The following is a 20,275-nucleotide window of genomic DNA, read 5'->3' as shown; positions in this document are numbered from 1 at the left end:
CTTAAAAATCAGATAGCTCTGAACATCAATTCTTGGTTTAAGCCTCGATTTACATTCAGTTGCAAATGCATTCGTTATTAAAAAGGATAAGCCATCATGAAGATCAGACGGCTGTCTATTGGAGAAAAGCAAGCCATTTTGAAGCTGAGAAAATAGGGAAAGTCAATCAGATGGATTGCACAAACATTGGGCATAGCCAATACAACAATTTGGAATGGCAATAAAAAAGAAAGAAAACACTGGTATACTGAGAAACAGACACCGAATGAGTCAGCCAAGGACAACAACAGCTGAGGTCAGAAACATTCTGAGAGCTTTGAAGAAAAACCTCAAAACAACAGTCAGTGGCATCAAAAACAACCTCCACAGAGCAGGGGTGAAGGTATCACAATCCAGCATTTGAAGAAGACTTGGAGAGCAGAAATATAAGCAGAGCAGTAAGAATCAGAAAGCCAGACTGGAATTCACAAAGAAATGTAGATATGAATCTCAAAAGTCCTGGAACCAAGATTAACCTCTACCAGTGATGGAAAGGCCAAAATGTGGTGAAAGAAAAGATCTGCTCATGATCCAAAACATACAAGCTCATCTGTGAAACATGGTGGAGGTAGTGTCATAGCTTGGGCTTGCATGGCTGGAATGGGCTCATTAATCTTTATTGATGCTGTAACTCATGATGGTAGCAGCAGAATGAATTCAGAAGTTTACAGGGGCATTCTGTCTGCCAATTTACAGAGAAATCCATCCAAATTTATCAGGAGGAACTTTATAATGCAGCAAGACAACGATGCAAAACAAATGAACTGACCTTGCGGTTCCAATCGTTTTGGAGGGGATTGTAGTAACTCAAATATTCACTCTTTATAACCGTGGTGATCAGAAAAGCATCTTAGCATACACAAAACATCAAACCTTAAGCTGGATGGGCTACAATAGAAGAAAACCACATTTGGTTCTTCTACTCCTCTCAGCCAGGAACAGTAATCCAAGGCTATTATAGGCACATGCTCACAGGAACTGGGCAGTTTAAGATTTGGAAAAAAACACCTGCTCTTTTTCCAGTCTTCAACTGTTCAGTTTCAGTGAGTCTGTGCCCATGATAGCCTCAGATTCTTGCTCTTGGCTGACCGGAGTGGAACCTGACTTGGTTTTTTGTTTTTGTGGCCCATCCACCTCAAGGTTTGATGTGTTGTGCATTCTCAGATGCTTTTCTACTCACCGTAGTTGGAAAAAAGTGCTTTTTTGAGTTACTATAGACTTCCTGTCACCTCAAACCAGTTTGGTCATTCTCCACTGATCTCTCTCATCAACAAGGTGTTTCAGACTGCAGACCCTGAGCTCACAGGATGCTTTTTGTTTTTGCCTCATTCTGTGTAAACTGTAGAGACTGCTGTGTGTGAAAATCCCAGAAGAACAGCAGTTTCTGAAATACTCAAACTAACCCATCTGGTATCTACAACATATTCTGATCTTTGATGTGAAAATTAACTGAAGCTCTTGACCTGTATCTGCAAGATTTTATGCATTGTACTGCTGCCACATGCCCGGCTGATTAAATAACTGCATGAACGTGCAGGTGCAGGTGTTCCTGTATATATATATATATATATATATATATATATATATATATATATATAACAGAATTGTGTGTAATATACACACACACACCCCTGCATTTAGTCCTTCATAAAACCTCACTTTGCCAACATAGCTTCTCCTATAATGTATTTTCCTATACTGCTTAATGAGATTGGAGAATACAGTAAGGAATCTGAGACACTCCTCAATACAGAAACTCTCAAGATCCTCCAGGGTCCTAGGTCCTCTCTTGTGGTCTCTCCACATTAACTCAGCCCACAGGTTTTCTGACAGTTTTCCTCAGGGTCCTGGGATGGACATTTTAAAAGCTTAATTCAGAGTTTGTTGCCAAAAAGTTCTATTTTTGTCTCATCTAACTACAGTATACATTTCCAGTAGAGTCTACTTAATTCCAGGCACTTGTGTTTGCACTTAGATGGGGAAAAAAAGGCTTTCCTCTTGCATGGGTTCCAAATTGTTTTTAGTTTGTTGCCATGAAGGTGGTATCTAATTGTAGATTTAGAGACTTGGTGACCTCCAAATTCAGATGTTGTCTATAAATCTCCCTGAAGAAATGTTCTGCCTCTCTCAGCAGTCTGGTTGTCTTAAACTTCTTACTTATTGCAGTGGATAAGAGTTTTATTATAGCCATTTCCTGATCTATGAAGGTCAACACACTTTTGCCTCATCTCATTTGTGTATTCACTAATCTTCACTCTGGTGAATGACTAAGGGCATTTGGCCCCTATATACCTTTGTATTTATACAAATACAAATTAATTCAGAGGCCAAATTCTCTTAGCCATGTTTTACTTGTCGTACAAATGAAAGACGAAATCATGGATGACTCTTTAAGAATTCTTAACATGAACCTAAAAAAGTAAAAATAAAAAAATGCAAAAGTAAAATATAAATGGGAGCATGCTTCGGTTACATTTTGTTTATAAGAATTTCTAGAGGTAATGGTGCCAACAATAGTGACATGGTTCTGTTAAAAACATATTTTTAATGAAGCAGTACAGAATTTTTCATTTTGATTGTGTAGCATAGTTTATTTACATTAATGAATGAATGAATTCATTCATTCATTCATTCATGTGCCTTAACTGCTTCATCCTGGTCAAGGTCATGATGGATTCAGTGCCTGTCCTGGGGATTACTGATCCTGAGGTGGCAATGCACCCTGAATGGGATGCCACTTAATTGCGAGGGAACGAGGGAACACGTCACACCTCAGTCACTCCTAGGAGCAAATTTGAGTAGCCAATCCACGTTCTGGCATGTTTTTGAGGAAACCAGAGAACCCCACATATAAAGAAAGCATATAAAACTCCACACAGCTCAGAATAGAACAAGGGGCGCTGGAGCTGTGCAACAGCAACACTAAATGGTCTGCACTTATAAGGCGCTTTTATCCAAAGCACTTTACACTGTGTCTCATTCACACATACACTCCAATGGTAGCAGAGCTGCCATGCAAGACGCTAACTTGCCACCGGGAGCAACTTGGGGTTCAGTGTCTTGCCCAAGGACACTTCGGCATGTGGAGTCATGTGGGCTGGGAATCAAACCGCCAGTTCTATGATTAGTGAACAACCCACGCTACCACCTGAGCCACAGCCACCCACAACACTATTCACAGTGCCATCCAGTTTTGTTACAGAAAGCATTTAAAATAATTTTAGTGTGTAAATATGTGAATCACCTGTCACCATGGTTCATGTTGCCTGGTTCATGACTGCAGTGTACAGAGTGTGAGGTTTGTGTTGAAAGGCATTGCTTTGTAACGTGAATGGTGCTTGTGAAGCAACTCTGTGAATGAAAAGGATGGCGAGAGGAGGCGCCGATTTGCTATTACTTACTCCTTCACCCTCAAGGGCTGTCTGCAATGCAGCTGTCCCTTTCCACACACTCGTCCAGCTCGTGCCCTACTTTATTCTGTCAGTGCACACTGCAGCAACCCTCATTCCACCTTTAGAGACAAAATACACAGCAAACCACACATGCACAGGCTCTGTTCTCTTCTCCATTTTAACTTAACAGTTAGAAGAGACAGCTATTTCTGCTGTATACTGTATGTTCACTTATACTGTACATTGGGCATGGTTGTGCATACACATACACCTTCTGCTCTGCTAGTATTGTTGACCTGGTGTCTCATTTATCAACCATGCGTATGCATAGTTTTGTGGGTAAACTGTGCATACTGCTCTTAATCATTCGCGGGTTCATGTAATCATGGGTAAACTGATTATAGGGAGCTCCCATTGCAATTATTGTCCATCATGTCAGCACAATTGACAGAGTAATTGCTAGCTATGGTGCTCACATCAATGTGCAGACAGGAGACACAGATTATATAAATCATATAAAAGGCACATCTAAGGATTGCATGGGATGATGCCTTGCTTGATGATTTGGCACACAGAGAAAGGTTTGCACAGAGAAAATGATTTTTAAGAACCACAGGTATCTTTTTTGCTGAGAGTGATGAGTGGCTCATCATTCAATTTTATTTGCCCAGTACAATATTAGTGGATATAACCTCTCTTTTAGAGAGGCCAACACTTAAGTCCTTTTTTAACCACAAGCATAATTCAGTGAGAAATCGAAGACAGGGCTGTCGTTTCCAAACCAACTATGAGCCAAATGACTTGCATGCATTCGTATCGCTCACACCACAGTGCATCACATTTCCAAATATGGAAGCGGAAAAGACAACAATAATTACAGATTTTCATGCCAACATTTCCCAAATGTTCCTGGGGCAATGGATTGCACACCCATAGCCACAAAATTATCCGTTTATATAGAAGTTGTTTACCATATATTTCAATTAGCGGGAATTTCTTTATGCAAATGAGTGTGGGCACACACAAACAGAGCAATTATGAATGTGTAGGATTTATCCTCACTCAATTTTGGCCAAGTTTACTCCAAATGCACTTATAATAGAGAAGTTTAAGGGCAGTGGTTGGGGTGTCAATAATTTTTTATGCAAAACACATTTTTTGTACTATGTAAAATCATGAGTTATTCCATCAAAAGGTATTTGCAAATTAAAATCTAAATCTGTGTAACTGATTGTTTCAGAGATCAGAATTGTTCAGAGGTAGGAATTGTGGTTGGTTTGCTAGCCAAGTAATATGACAGCCCAGTTAACGTAACAATATTCAACAATAGTGTAAATCTTTCTTTATTTAACAAAAGATTGAGGTCACACAATACCGTTAAACACTACTGCATTGCCATTCAAAAACATGTATTTCTAGCACGGTTGCCAGATTATGCCTCAGTTTGTGCCTCAAAAATTGTAAAATCCTTTTGGTCTGGAGTGACTTTGTGTTAATAGTTACTGCCCTCCAGATTTATTGGCAGCCTTCATGAAAATGAGTGAAAAAAATAAAACATAAAAAGAATAATATTCAACCGTACATTTTCTGTACTGATTATCCTACACAGGGTTGCAGGGGAGCATGGAGCCTATCCCAGGGAACGGGGTGCCAACCCATCGCAGGGTACAATAACACACACTCGCACACCCATTCACACACTACGGACAATTCGGAAATGCTAATCAGCCTACAATGCATGTCTTTTCACTTGAGGAGGAAACTGGAGAACATGGAGGAAACCCGCAAAACATGCAAGCTCCATGCACACAGGGTGGAGGCAAGATTCGAACCTCCAACCCTCAAGGTGCAAGGCTAACCACTAAGCCACCATGCCACAAATAAGTGATATTTTGAGCTGAAACATACATGGGCATTATAGGGTTTAAAAATTTTTTAAATTTTTTTTTACCCCAAACATAAAAAGTATGTTTTAAACTGTAATTGTAAGGGACACAGTAAATCCAGTCTAGGAAACCTTGATCTCTAAATTTCCAACCAAATAACCTATTTGGCAAGACATTCTTTCACATGTATCTCTCACCTTGAAACCTTTAAAGTTTGAGTGTAAATGTTATAGTTTTGAATTTATATTATGTGCCCATGTATATTAATGATGTGATGCATTTATTTACATAATTGTACAACTGAACGTATGAGACTCGACTATAAATGAGTTGAGTAAACTGTTTTTCCACTTTTTTTTTCTCAGTACAGGGAAATGTGTTGAAATTCTCCTCTGTTGTAATTGTACATACACTACAGATGTGAAATAGTATTCCTTTATTTCTCGTGTTTCCATTCTGCCACTATAGGTCACTATGCATGTTGTATGTTTACTCTGACTCACATGTGGTAGCTCCCTCACTTCACTGTCCACAAGAAAGAATTGTACGTGCTTGGCTGAAACCCACCTGTCAGCTGATGAGCGCAAAGATGTGTGTCAGCTTGGCAAGCACAGCTCAATGACCATATGCTCAGATATTTTCAGGAGCTCTCTGATGCCACAGCTCACATCTCAGTCAGGCTGTCCAGTGTGACGCTATGTGCTGGCCTCAAGTTTATTAAGCCAGGCTCAATGAGGGCAAGTGTTCCACAGTGATGGGATTATCTGGCAGAGCCATTCTGACTGTGGAAATGCTTTGGGATGAAAGTGGATTGCTGTATGTGTAAGACCCTTTCTTTAAAAATAGTGTCTAATCTATATCACATCTCCATGTAAACTTTATTCTCCTGTCTCTATGCTTTTCTCCATATCAACTGCTTGAAACATAAAATGTCCATGTTATAATTATGTCCAACTGGATCCGAGTTCAAAATTTATATATACTGTGTAACTTTTGTAAGTATGGTCTACCCACAGAGACTAAAAGAAATTCCAGCGCTACCAACGAAAGCACTTTCTTCTTTTAAACACTGGAAAGAAGTGACATGGAAAATGAATAAATCCTATACATGCAAAGATAAACAGCGAAATAAAGCCCAGGTGTTGCAAAAACAATCAAACATGAAATCTACGACGGTAATGTCTTTAACTTCTGTATATAACTTCTCGGCCTTTTGTACACCATCTCTCTGGCCATCAGATAAACCAGATTAAAGAACCAAGGGCAAGTAATCAGCTGTCTTAAAAAGTCAACTAAGACATGACACACTCAGTGAAAAGCTCTTTCTGTGAAGGGCTTATCATGGTGGCCCTGGCACTACAGAAAGGCATTCAAATGTGATTTTGGTCCTAGTGACACAGGAATCTCTTGACACTTAATTGGCTATTGGTGTAGAAGAATTTTAGATTATACACTCATATCCCCCTCTAGTGGTCCATCACTGATCCAGCACCCACCCCTAAAGACTGAAGTTGCCCTTTGAATCCTGACGAAATAACTAAGTCTCCTCTACTATACTCAAATCTTTTCTAAAACACTGATTTAATGCGCCGGTAAAATGTGGGGTAATTAGAAAAGCCCCAGGCTAAGACATCACAATTATATAAGGAATTAATTTCCCCTCCTAGCTGGTCTGTCCTATTAAAATTCTAACTTGATCTAAAATTTTAATGCTGAGCTTAATAAAAATAATAAATCGTATGTTAATACTTAAAATGCCATTGGGGTACAGAAAGTGCTGCAATATTCTACTTCATATGGGGTATTGTGCTAAAATTCAATTCAATTAAATAATTCAATTAAGAAATAGTGAGCCAAAAGTATACACGAATAAAAGTTCATTCATCTTCACCACTTTATCCTTCAGGGTTCTGGAGCCTATATCTGGAGCCTATTCAGATACATTTGTGTTTCTATGGCAAGTGATATAAAATGAAAATAAATCCAAAACAGTTGACTTCTTCATGAGATTAGATCATTCTTTTTCTACAAAATCTTTTGAATTTTAATAGGCAAATTGTCCTTGCTCAAAGATGATTTGTTGTGGTATTCATAAGGAAGTACTGGTATGGACTGGATTGGAGGTTTTAGTTACAGTTAATAAATAATTTAAGAGTGCACAGAAATGTGATTGAGTTAATTAAGTTGTGATCTTTGAGATAGTAACGAGTAATTAAAAGGTCTACATGAAAATATAAGGAGTAAAAGTACAAATCAGATAAAATTATATTTAAGTATAGTTACAAAATATAAGTACTGTAGTACTTTCCTGACTCTGGATGCCATCATGACTCGTGAATCATAAGTCACCACAATCCATTAATCTGCCAACCACTGTACATAGACTAATCCCAACTAGTTCTGAAGTTTTTCCTCTATTCCAGAGGAAACACTAGCACAGTCTACAAATCACAATCTTCTCAACCAACAGCTGTCATAATAAATACCTAAAGACGTTTACAGCGGCTCCGCAGCAGGAGCAAGCCGAAAGAGCAGAGCAGCAGTGAGAAAAAAGAAGCCGTACCGTCCAGAGAGAGCCAGTCGTGCTGGGATGAAGGCAGAGAGGGCAGTGCACGGGCCTTGTACTCAAACACCACTGAGTTGGAGATGATCTGATTACTGACTGCCACCTGCAGAGTCACCAGCCCTGTGTCATGGGCTACAAGGAGACAAACAGAGCAACACACGCATTAGTCATTAGAGCAATACAGAGAGAAAATCACATGAGTGCCCATGAGAGTTCAGCCAGCAATTCTCATGTATGGTTTAACAGAAGCGGACCCAAGAGGCTGTACAAGTCTGGCTCAATTAAAATACAAGTCGCTGGAGGAATATTACGAGGACAGCAGTTTCTGCATTGTAGCAAATTACAGTAAAACATACATAAAGTGTTGATAATAATTTGATCACGATTCGATGAAATGATGATTCATTTTGTTTGGTCTGAAAGTTTCCTGTATGTGTGTATGTGTATGAGTGAAAACTTACCAGGGCAATAACAACGCAGGACTCCGGGCTGGATCAGAGAAGCAGGGACAGAGATCTGATCAAACAGACAGCTGTACTGACTGTTAGCCTCTTGCCACGGGCCAGTGATCAGCACCTTAACCCCACCCTGACACACACACACACACACACACACCGATTTAATATCTTAACATGACAGTCTATGTCAAGGCAAACAATCGTTTCAGCCTAACATAAAACTTCAGAGACAGAGGGTTAGTAGATGACAAAAAGTAATCAAACTTTATTGAAACAATAAAGTGAGACAGTCTGCAGAAAATCTGAATTATACACACACAAACGTGTCTTTATATACTTTTCTGAAGCAGTAAAATTATCCCTAGGCAGGGTATTCAACTTTTCTTTCTAGAAACAAACCTATCTCCATTGCCTTAATTAATTATTCATATCCATATGATACCTTACATTTGCGGCACATGCGTTGTCAGTTGTATTTTCTTAAATGTTTGATCAGGACAGGGTTTTTACTTTGTCCCATAATTCACCCTTACACCTTAATCATTTTCTGGCTCCAGTCCCAGCCTGGTAACCTTCCTCCTGGAAGTCTTATCTGTTATTTTGCCACTGGTTTGCAAACTTAAAGGGCTTTTGTTTGGAAACACAGTTCTGGTGAATGTCTAATTGCTAATTTATTGCCATAGAGTAAGGTTTAGACAAAACACAAGGTTCTTCTAACTCAATTTACACACTTAGAATGGAACTTGATAAAAAAAAGTGTTTTATAGCTTTAGACTATGCCTGCTGTGCAGTAAAACATAGAAGTCTTCTAATTCAGTACACACTTAGAATGTAACTTAATAAAACGTGTTTTATGGTTTATGGTTTTAGATTATGCCTCTAAGTAACAATTCTAAATGATGGTTATACATATTAGATAATGCTTTATTAACATATCCAAATATTAGTTACACATATTGATTCCACTTTGTCAATATATTCTATATCTACACCAGGCATTTAAAAGTCATTTTAGATAACAGGCCACGTTACACTTAGTCCAATGTCAAGTGGGCCAGACCAAATAATCAGTTTAGCAGACTAATAACGCATCAACAACTCCTCTTAAATGTGTTCATTTACCAAATTGATCTGAAATGTACCTAAATTATTCAATTACGCAAAATGCAAAAATATTTACAATTATACCACAACGCTGTTGAATTCTCAATTCTGATTGGCTTCTGTGGTGTGCAATTCTTTTTCTGTAAATGCACAGCTTAAGTAGTTCCAGTCAGGTCTTGACCGCATTACAGTTTCATATCACTTCGCCAAGTGAACTGAAATAACGGAAATGTTAGCCTAATGTCCAACCACAGCACACAGAGCTAACTACAAACAAAATGACAGAAAATTTAGATTTTCCAGAAATATATATATCGGCGAAGCGGAGGCATGAGCCATTGATATGCAGTTATTGGAAAGACCGCAAGCAAAAGAAAGAGCGTGAGAGCGCACATGTGATTAATTATTAATTATTTATTTGTTGTTTTTTTCATGCGGTAATAAAAAACAAACAAACGAAAAACCATGTGAACAAGCAGGGTTATCAATATTTATTTATTTATTTGTTCTATGTTTATATTATCAGCATGAAGCAAACTGTGAACTCTCTCCAATAAATGCAGATCAACAGCTCACGCCTCCGTTAGCTCTAAAATCACATTTCGAAATTAGCAACGTAGGCTTGAGATGGGATGCGTAATAAATTAGTTCCACACAAAAGAGCATTTTAAGGACAAAAACCTGACAAGTATCTTGAAATAAAACATCTGAACAATGTCTTGAGATGTGGTAACTGTGATATAAGCGGAATAATTGACTCCGTTGAATTATTACCAATAATGCACACCCCGAGGTGTAACGGTCATCTCGCTTCGCGTTGTGACGGCATTACCACCTCAGGGTGTGCTATATTTTCTAATAATTCAATGGCATGTCATCAATTGTTCCTTGCATTACATTTGATCGCATAAATAATAAAGCATAAATTTACCCCCATTGCTGTATAACTACTAAATTAGTCGTTTTAGAAAGAGATGTTGTTACAGCATCAAAGTTTTACACGGAATGGTTTGCTGCCATCAAGTGGAAGAATGTGAGTCTAACATTGGTAGATAGGTTCAACATTTCAGAGAGAATTCTTCCCTCTTGTGGTTTTATAATGCAATAGCTGCTTAATGTTCTAAACAAGGAGAGATTTTGTGACACAGCAGAAGAAATAATAGATCAAAATTGGGAAATTAACCTGGAAATTTCTATATTAAACAATTTTGTTGAAATGTGGAAGTTGTTCTGTATTTAAAAACATGTTGAGATTAAAACTCTCAGGATGAAGGCATTTGATTAATGAGGGTTTTAAATAATTTTTGCTGCTTGGTTGATACAAATGCTTATTTTTTTATTTATCATTTGCATGAATGTCATTTTGTTTTATTGGTTTCACCACTATGAACGCCTTAACTTTTCCCTGGTAACCCTGGATACTTCACCTTTCTCCTAATTTACATAAAATTACTATTGTTGAGTTTTTGTGAAGTAAAAAAAAAAAAAAAAAAAAAAAATCCCAAAATTTTAAATCATAACCCATCATTTCAAATGATATATTTTAAAGGTAAACCTTTCCACCCACTTGTTTAAAATAAAAATAAAAAAAACGTGGCAAAAATGTACTGTTTATTAAATACACCAAAGGAATACATTTTATTTAATATGATGAGTAAATAATTCAAAATTTATATTCATAGAATTTAGTCAGCTTCTACAATCCATAGACATACTGTAAGTGAGTAGCTCAGTGAATGCCTTTATTGTAAAGCTACTTTGACCAAGTGAATGTTGTTAACATCAAAGTAAAAAAAACAAAACAAAACAAAACAAAAAACCCAACTATTGTTTTATAGAAATGGCAGCAAAATTAGATGTGGCATGTATTTGTTTAAAGTTTGTTTAGGCCCTTTTACATCACACAATTTGCAATTATATTTTTCATCCAAATAACCATATATTTGTGCAGGGTTGTGCTAGATTCCTCTTTCACAAGATTACCATATAAGGATAATAGCGCCCCCTAGCAGAGAAACTTCCTACTAAACAGTAATGAGTGGTTTACACCAGTCTGAAACTATGTTTTTCTTTCAGCAATTTGAGGGCATAGGTTAACAAATGAACACAACATGATAACAGCAATGAATGTCTGGTCTGTGGTAATTTTCTGTTGTGAATATTGTTCTGTACTCACTAGTCCTGGGTACCTATATCACTTGACATGTGTACATCAATGATCAAACCTGCTTTTTAAGTTGCTTCTGTTCTAAGGTTTTTCCTTGCAATGTGATTCGTCAGTTCGACATGTGTGCTGAAAAATTAACCATCCATCCTACTACTATCCACCCAGACCTACCACTCATTGAGATTCAACGCTTGCCTATTTGTAGCAGAAACATAGAATCCTGGCAGACCAGGCTAACTCCTTAGAAGAATTGTGCAGTGAGAGGTAGAGGATGGTTTTCATGCTGCTTATAATTCATCTAGTATTGTACATTCTTTAAATAAATGTACATACAAACTGTTAAATAAATGTCAGCAAATGTCAATCAAATGTCAGTTTCACTTAGTCAAATTAACTCACCTCTGGATAGGACCATTCTGGAGAGTAGTCAGTCACCATAAAGAGCCTCCCTGTGGCCTGCAGCATACCCAGTGTGCCCTGCGCCACTGCTGCTGACACAACATCAGCTACATGCATGTAGGAAAGCGAGCCTGTGTCCCCAGAGGCCCCTGCACCAGCCGTTCCACCACCTAGACCCTGGGGACTGCAGCAAGGCTGGAGGCAGAGATCAGAAGTGCTGTATCCTGTTGCTCTGTTGTTCCCATCCCCCTGGCCCTGCTGCTGGTTTACTCCTGAGGCTGCCTGCCCATCTGAGCCAGGTGGTGCAACCAGCTGGTGGGCATACAGTGCCCCACCAGAGCCCACAGCAGTGACTCCTCCATCCACTGAAATGAAGTCATTGATGAGGTCAGAGAACTGGTTGCCGAAGGAGATGTCAAAGTGATCCAGGCTGATTTCCATGCCGGTGCCTCCAGTACTACCAGATCCAGCTCCACTTAGACCCTGGTGGGTCCCCACTGTATTGTAGAGCCCCTGTACCAGCCCAGCCCCCTGAAGAATAGGCTGCAGCTGCTGCTGGCCATTAGTGCTGTCGCTGGAATTACCATTCCTGAGAGCCACAGCTTCATTGCTTACTCCATTATCAGAACTTTGCTGCATATAGTGCTCTGTTCCTCCACCCTCTGTGTTGCCTCCTGCGCAGGTCTGCAGGTGATCCCCAGGCTTGATTAAGCCATCTGATCTGGTGTCAGCACTACTGGCCTGACTGGAAGCTGTACTACCAGCCTGATCATGACCGACCACATCCTCATGCTCTGTCCCAAGGCTGGAGAAGCCTCCGGGATATTGTAGTAGTTGAAGAGATCCACTCTGCCCTTGGTTCTCTGTGGCTGAACTTCCATTGCAATTGGGTCTGTGCTGACTCTGGTGGCCATGGTGGTGGTGGAGATGGCCGTTGGTACCAGGTGAGTCTGTTTTGACAACCTGTAAGCCCATATAGGCCCTGTCATGGGAGTTGTGCTCCAGCAAATGGCTCTTCTGGCCTGAATTTTGCCTGCCTTGCAGGTTTTGGGCTGACTGTGGTGTGTCTTGAAGGAAGAAACTGGGCGAGTGGCTTTGATGGGCCAGATGAGTGTTGGTCATTGCCTGGTCATAACCCACTGATGTACTGGAGGAGAAGTCAGGTTTTGCATCAATGGCACTGAAATCCATTTGTTCCAGGGTGGTGCTGGGACTCAGTCCTCCTCCAGAAGGCAGTAGTGAGCCTGCTGGGGTTAACGTTAGCGAGTTCTGTGAGCCTGAACCATTGGCTACACTACAGCTTACTACTGTCCCCATCTGGTAGCCGCTTTCCTTGGCCAGTTGCTGTTCAAAGGAGGTGTCCTCAGTCTTGATGTTCTTGATGATCTCTGCATTGAAGCTGAAGTTGGAGTTGGACATTTGTGGAGAGTGCTGCAGGCCGTTGGTGCTGGCCACGGAGGAGGAGGTACCTGAAGAGCCATTCTCTTGCTTCAGCCCACTACCCCCATAAGTTTGGCCCTGCTTCGGGTTATTCAAGAAGCAGTCTGGGTCAAAGTTCATGGCGGTCTCTGGTAGCTTGATGTTGCTCGAATCCAGGCTGCTTGAGAGGACGAGCTCCTCAGAGACTCCAGCTGCAGAGAGCATGGCGAGTCCGTCTGCGGCTCCTGGTGTGCCTGCCTCTGTGCCCCCACTGCCTGGAAAGGCAAACTTATGACTGTCAGAGGCTACAGCAAGCACCAGTCCATGAGATGTGGCGTCAGGGCCCATGAGGTGAGCATTAGCACCTCCTGTGGGGGACATGCTGTAGACCGGATCGCCTGGTACCTCTGACATGAAGACGCTCTGAGATAGGCTGCTCATTACTGAGGCCACGTGACTCATCCCTGTAACAGCGGGGCTGTCGGCCATATCAGGGTCTGAGTTTAGGCCACTGCTAATGGACACAGGTGAGCTCTGGGTTGTATCTGGAACTTCCACCTGGTTGGTAGATGAGACCTCAGTGCTATTCTGCTGCAGTAGTACAGGCTTATGCACTTTTCCATTGCGTTTTTCCCGTGACGTGCCCCCTCCTGTGGCCCCTGTGCCTGCTTTTCCCCCGGCATGGCTGTGTTCTGTTTTGCCTTCTGACACATCACTGTTTTGCAGCTCAGAGTGACCGCTGCTGTAGGTCCCAGTGCGAGGGTCCACTTTAGGAGAGATGATACGGTGTTTAGCACTGTTACACTTGTGGTGCACGCTGCTCCCAGCACCTGACAGAGACATGGAAATAACAAGGCCAAAACACTTAGAAAGACAATCTTCCCAGTGCGACAACAGAGGAGTATGTTCAGTGTCTATCGTGAATAAGAATGAGAGCTCTTAATGGAGTTCCTCAGACAATACAGATCAAATCAAACATTAAATGCTAATGTTTTGTGCCACGTTGTTGCATATTCAGTTGATCAAAAACAATGTGAATAAATGATCATACAGCCTTCATTCAAAATAAAATGTACTCCACTATAATGTTAGATATAAATGTTTGTGTGCATGTAGCTTGACAGTAAATAACAGGAATAATATCTAACCTTTCTAATAGCTCAATGAAATAATTTAGCCCCTGTCGCTACTGAGAACGAGGTCCTCTAGTGGTGTCATGATTATAAGGCATTCTGTAAATCATTATAATATACTCAACCAGAACAATAAGCATGTAATGTACCTGTGCAAAGTACCTCTATCCTGCAGATTTCCGTGCTACCATGGTGTTCCTACCACTTCTTCTGTCTATACCTATCTTTCTCTCTTGGCCTATCTCTGTGTCTCCCTTCTGTCCCTTACCAAGCGTGCCTGTGCAGAGGCAGTTGTGAGTCCGAGGTGGAGGCTTGGTCTGATGGCTGTCCAGTATCTGCTGCACCAGCTGCTCCACTGAGAAACCAGAGCTGCTGTTCCCATTGCTGCAAGTCCACTTGATGCCATGAACTACCAAGGAAGAGAGGAGACACAGTTGTCACCTGGTGTACAGTGCACCTGCCAAACCTATGTCATCCCTCTCTAGGTCTAACATAAGTCTAACACTACATCCTACGACCAATACTATCCACCAATTTGATCAATTGGTTATAGAGTATTTTAAAAACTATTTTAGAAACACATAGGAGAGAACTTATATAGAGGTTTATTGTCACAAGTTCCTCCTCTCCGCCAGGCACTGCCCATGTTCTGTTTTTCATTTCTTGCCATGTCCTTTTTTTTTGTACACTGACGTGCCTTCGTTTTGACATCGTTCTGTCATTACTGTGTTTTCCCGATCATGTCCAGATGCTTTGAGTTCAATCCTTGATTAGCTTGTCTATTTCTACCTTACTATGCCTTTGTCTAGTTGCACATTCTCATCATTGTAATGGATTGTTACTGAGCCATAGTTTTTCTTGTTCCAGTTCCTTCTTGTCAAGTTCTGTGTACTTACTGTTTTTGACCTCTCCCTTGTCTGAAAGGGAAACCCTCTGTTGCAGGGTTGAACATAGAGCCCTTTAGGGTTGTGTTGTAGATGGAACCTTGTTCCCTAAGAGTGTACAGTGAACGCTACCTTAATATGATGTCAGACCTAGTACTAATATGAGGTTAATATTTATTTACATTGAATAGTTTTGATCTCATCGTTCATCAGAAATTTTAACACTAATCCTGAGTTTAATGGGTTTAATCCAAATCTAAAAAAAAAGGACTATAAATGTGAACTTCAAACTTCAATTTTAATCAAATACATTCTGTGAGTGGAAAGTTCAAGTACAAAAATAAACATAGCTCTAATAAATAAACAAAATATTAGTGTGCATATGTAAAACAACAGTCGTTGTGTACTTGTTCTACTGTTCGTCATCATCCACCGCTGAAGTTACATTCCAATACTCAAGAACGCACGTACCGGGGATGCATGAAATTACCTGGATGTGTTCTTGATAGGATCATAAGGATTAATCGGATGCAGACCCGAGCGCACGAACTGCTAGTACTCCCAGAAGTCATTGCAGCAAAACAATAGTGGATGACAGAAGCCTGACCCATACGTGTAGTTTTAATATCTTTTTAACAACAATAATTTAAATAAATCTAAATATGCATCTAAAAAATGATTTTGAGATATAATTTAGATTGAGATATATATGAGGTTAGTGAAAAGTCTAATTTATCCCTCAGAAGTGTTTTAATTAAACTACGCTAGCTTCCATCCTGAGGTAACGGTAAACTCGTTAGCTTAGTTTTAATTAATGTGAAGAAGCAGTTGTAAAGAGAACCATCCAAAAAACCCGCTGAGGAACCTTTTTTAAAGAGTGCAACAGTCAAGTGTGTACTCTTAATACTCCTGCTGTAGTGCTGTATCCTGCTCTCAAACAAAAAAAACCCCAGATATTTCTGGAGCACAGCAGATTTAGAATATCAAACATTTTGGCAGCCCCTAAACATGAGCTTGGCTTTCTTCCTCCACCTCTCGTAAAGCGGGGTGAAGTCACAGAGGGGTGGAGAGTGCGGGAGTCAGAAAACAACAGAGGCATACAGATACAGAGAGATAAAAGTATGCTGCTGTATGAATAAGCACGAAAAGAAAGCACAGCAACTGTCACACACACAGCAAGTGGCTGTGCCCCAAAGAGCTCCGCGCTTGGACAGAAAAACCCTGCAACATGCCATAACACATTACACCCACTATGGCGTAAACTTCCAAACAAATACGGTGAACTAAGCGAGGCTTCAAAGAGAGGCCAGAGGAAGCACTGAGGCAGCTCGAGTTAGAAACAGCAAGAGTTCAGACATATGCAGGTCTGTAGTCTCTGCTAAACAATGAATCATGATTTGGATGGTATTGCAAAGACTGTGCAACGCTTTCCACGGTCAGATGTAATCTATGTTTCTATCTTTTCAACACATAAAAACATTGGCATGTGTACTCCTTCACATGTGAAGTAAGCCCCTGCTGAATTAGGGAGAATGACAGTGATATATAACCAGGGCATCATTGTTCCTCTTACTTAGCTCATGCCAAAACATTCAATCAATCCCCACCTGATCACATGACTTGGCATGGCAGCCTTTTAAAGGAACTTTACAGTAGGTCTTCTTCAGCGATGTTATGTTGTTCCTCATTGTCTACTAGTAATATGAATACATTATTCAGAATGAACTGATAATGCGTTCTAAATAGATACAAATACAAAAATGAATAGGAGGTGCACTATTGATGATCAATCAGAGATATGAAGCTTGTGGGACAAAGAAATACCACATCTTCATGTTCATCCATGCTAGCTTGTTTATATTTTGCGAAATAGAACCAAGTAAATTCATCCGGAAAATACTGCTGACATGAACAAACAAAAATAATAACTACAATCTAAAAACAGTCTATAAAAGCAACCTCACACACATCTCTAATGGAAACCAATTATGAACTGGAGTGATGTAGTTGAGGTTGAGGAGCCAGAATCCAGACTATACTGACAGTGCTGCCATCTGCTGTTCCACCTCTGGTGTTTTTTCTCAGTGGTTTCCAGTGTTTCGGGGGCATAGTTGTAGGGTTCATTTTGAATTAAAACAATGAAAAATAAAATACAGGCCATGCTCATGTCAATTTTGTATCCAAATACAGATACAGCACTAAACAAATACCGAAAGAGATAGTGGTATTGCATTACACCCCCAGTGTGTCTGAAACATTTACTTAAAAAAATAATAGTATATATATATATATATATATATATATATATATATATATATATATATATATATATATATATATATATATATATATATATATATATATATATATATATATATATATATATATATATATATATATATATATATATGTATATACATATACATGTGTCCCCACCTGTGTGTGTGCGTGGTGTGTATTCTTAATAAAATATATATGCTTTCTTAATAAAAACACTTGAAGGCTGCCTTTTTCTGCCTTTCCAGTTTACAATGAGAGAGCAGTTGGAGGACGATTATGGATAGTTCTGTCTTCTTGGAAACAGGTGCACCTGTGAGTATTGCATACTTCCATACACAATCGTGTGCTGCCATCTGTTACTTCATCTAGCAGACTACTATTCAGGACAATAGTGTGTGGTTTGGGATGTAGCCTGTGTCTCACTTGATTACCGTAGTGGGCCAATCACAGTAATTATGTTAATGCATCTCTCATGTAATATACAAAAAGTAATTCTGAGTGGTTGGTGTAAATATCAGAAGCATTTTTGCTACTGTTAAAAATGGATGAAACTGCACTAGGGATAGAATTAACATTTTCTCAGTGTTGCTGTAAAGTGTTATAGGAGGAAGCTGTTTCTCACAATACAGTCACTTTAATCTTCAGGATATATAAATCAAAATTAGACGTTAGAGCATGCAGCACAGAAGAGCAGCGGGCAGTACTGCCGCTTCACAGCTTCAGGGTGTTTACAGAAATTGGGATGAGCATCAGGCATGGTTGTTGGTTAACTGATTGCATTAGCTGGATGATGTGAGTCAAGCTGGGCTGCTTGTGACATATAATCCTACTTAGACAGCACTTATTGTAAGAGCCTAGCATTAAATATGACCACATTACTCGCACGTATGTGTTTTCGTAAAGATAATGAGAGGAAAGGACAGATAAACTAAATTTGAACTAAATTTATTAACAATAAATTATTACACATAGAAATGCAGAACTCAAGTAAGACTATTTGATATCCTAACTTAATTGAGGCACATAAGAATCTTAGTATTTCTAGGGAACAAATGGTAAATGGTCTGCACTTATAAAGCGCTTTACACTGGTTCTCATTCACCCATTCACACACACACTCACACACCACTGGTAGCAGAGCTGCCATGTAAGGTGCTAACTTGCCATCGGGAGCAACTTGGGGTTCAGTGTCTTGCCCAAGGACACTTTGGTATGTGGAGTCACGTGGGCCGGGAATCGAACCGCCAACCCTACGATTAGTGGACAACCCGCTGTACCACCTGAGTCACAGCCGCCCCGATGATCGTTCTGTTGACCCTACATGGGACATCCCTGAATTGGATTATGATGAGTTATGGTGAAGTTCCTACAGTATTGTGGATATACTTCAGAATCCTAACAAAGCCTGGTCTTCGGAGAGTAGGACTAAAAGGAAATGGGGTAAGCATGGAGGAGTAAAGCGTAAGCTGAAAGAGATTCACCCCGCTGCCCAATATTATACTGAGCAGCGTTCGCTCACTCTGCCATAAGACGGATGAGTTGCAAGGGAATCTGGCTCTCCTAAATGAGTACAGGAACGTGCACGTTAGTGTTGACTGAAACGTGGATGGATGACTCTGTGACGGATGATAGTTTGTGGCTAAATGGATTTCTTGGACCCGTACGACTGGACAGACGCTACTGGAAAAAGACATGGAGGTGGAGTGTGTGTGTACGCTAAGGAGAGCTTGTGTAACAACCTGATTGAAATGCTTGTCCTTTCTACCCACCCGTTCTACCTACCACGTGAGTTCCCTCTACTTTCTTGTTGTGTACATTCACCCTCGTGCTAAACTGGATCTAGCAACAGATGTGTTGATGAACACTCTGCACAAATTGGACGCCACATCTCCAGATTCTCCTAAATTTATTTTAGGTGATTTTAATCAATGTCATTTGGACAACGTTTTTAAAAAGACATTATCAGTATGTTTTATGTGCAACTCGGGCCAGCAGGACTCTGGACAAGTGTCACGGTCCGATCCAAGGTGCCTATAAGTCGATACTCCTACCTCCGCTCGGGACTGGGACTTGTTTTTGAATGAAAGTTATGATTTGAATGAACAGGTTCTTGTGGTTTCTGACTACATCACCTTTTGTGTTGAAGCTATTATACCTACCAAAAGTCTTACTGTGTTTCCTAACAACAAACCATGGGTAACTTAGCTTAAAACTATTCTTAATATGAAAAAAGGGTATTCCTATTAGGGACCATTGAAGAAAAAAAAAGATAAATAAAGAGGTTAAAAGAGCAATCAGATGTGCCAAACTAAACTACAGAAATAAAATTGAAGGACAATTTCTCCGAGGTGATATGAGGGCTGTCTGGTATGGAATTAAGAACATGGAAGATCTAAATACACCTAAGCAGTGGATAGTACTAAATAAGAAAGGCAATGTTAATTCCCTAGCTAATGATTTGAACTTGTTATTTCTTTTACACGCTTTGAGAAGCATGATCTAAGCATTGTTCTTGAAGGTTTTAAACAAACATGGAGCCCCCCTGCCT

General features: G+C 39.9%; 1 protein-coding gene across 11 annotated transcripts in view; it reads right to left on the bottom strand.

The window, feature by feature from the left end:
• The window catches only part of camta1a (calmodulin binding transcription activator 1a), a 439,144-nt gene that overhangs the window by 32,422 nt on the left and 386,447 nt on the right, over window positions 1-20,275 (bottom strand). For 9 of the 11 annotated variants that reach the window (XM_017488154.3, XM_053686534.1, XM_047160515.2 and 6 more), the window contains 4 exons: window positions 14,832-14,972; window positions 12,012-14,260; window positions 8,345-8,471; window positions 7,881-8,015 (listed from right to left, as the gene is read on the bottom strand). In XM_017488154.3, the coding sequence (XP_017343643.3) occupies window positions 7,881-8,015; window positions 8,345-8,471; window positions 12,012-14,260; window positions 14,832-14,972 (2,652 nt within the window). The remainder of the gene's footprint in view (window positions 1-7,880; window positions 8,016-8,344; window positions 8,472-12,011; window positions 14,261-14,831; window positions 14,973-20,275) is intronic. The other 2 variants (XM_053686531.1, XM_053686535.1) reach the window with 1 other exon arrangement.

Source organism: Ictalurus punctatus, chromosome 15 (assembly GCF_001660625.3).
Source record: "Ictalurus punctatus breed USDA103 chromosome 15, Coco_2.0, whole genome shotgun sequence".
In the NCBI taxonomy this organism is placed as follows: domain Eukaryota; kingdom Metazoa; phylum Chordata; class Actinopteri; order Siluriformes; family Ictaluridae; genus Ictalurus; species Ictalurus punctatus.
This window is presented reverse-complemented; position numbering and strand designations above follow the sequence as displayed.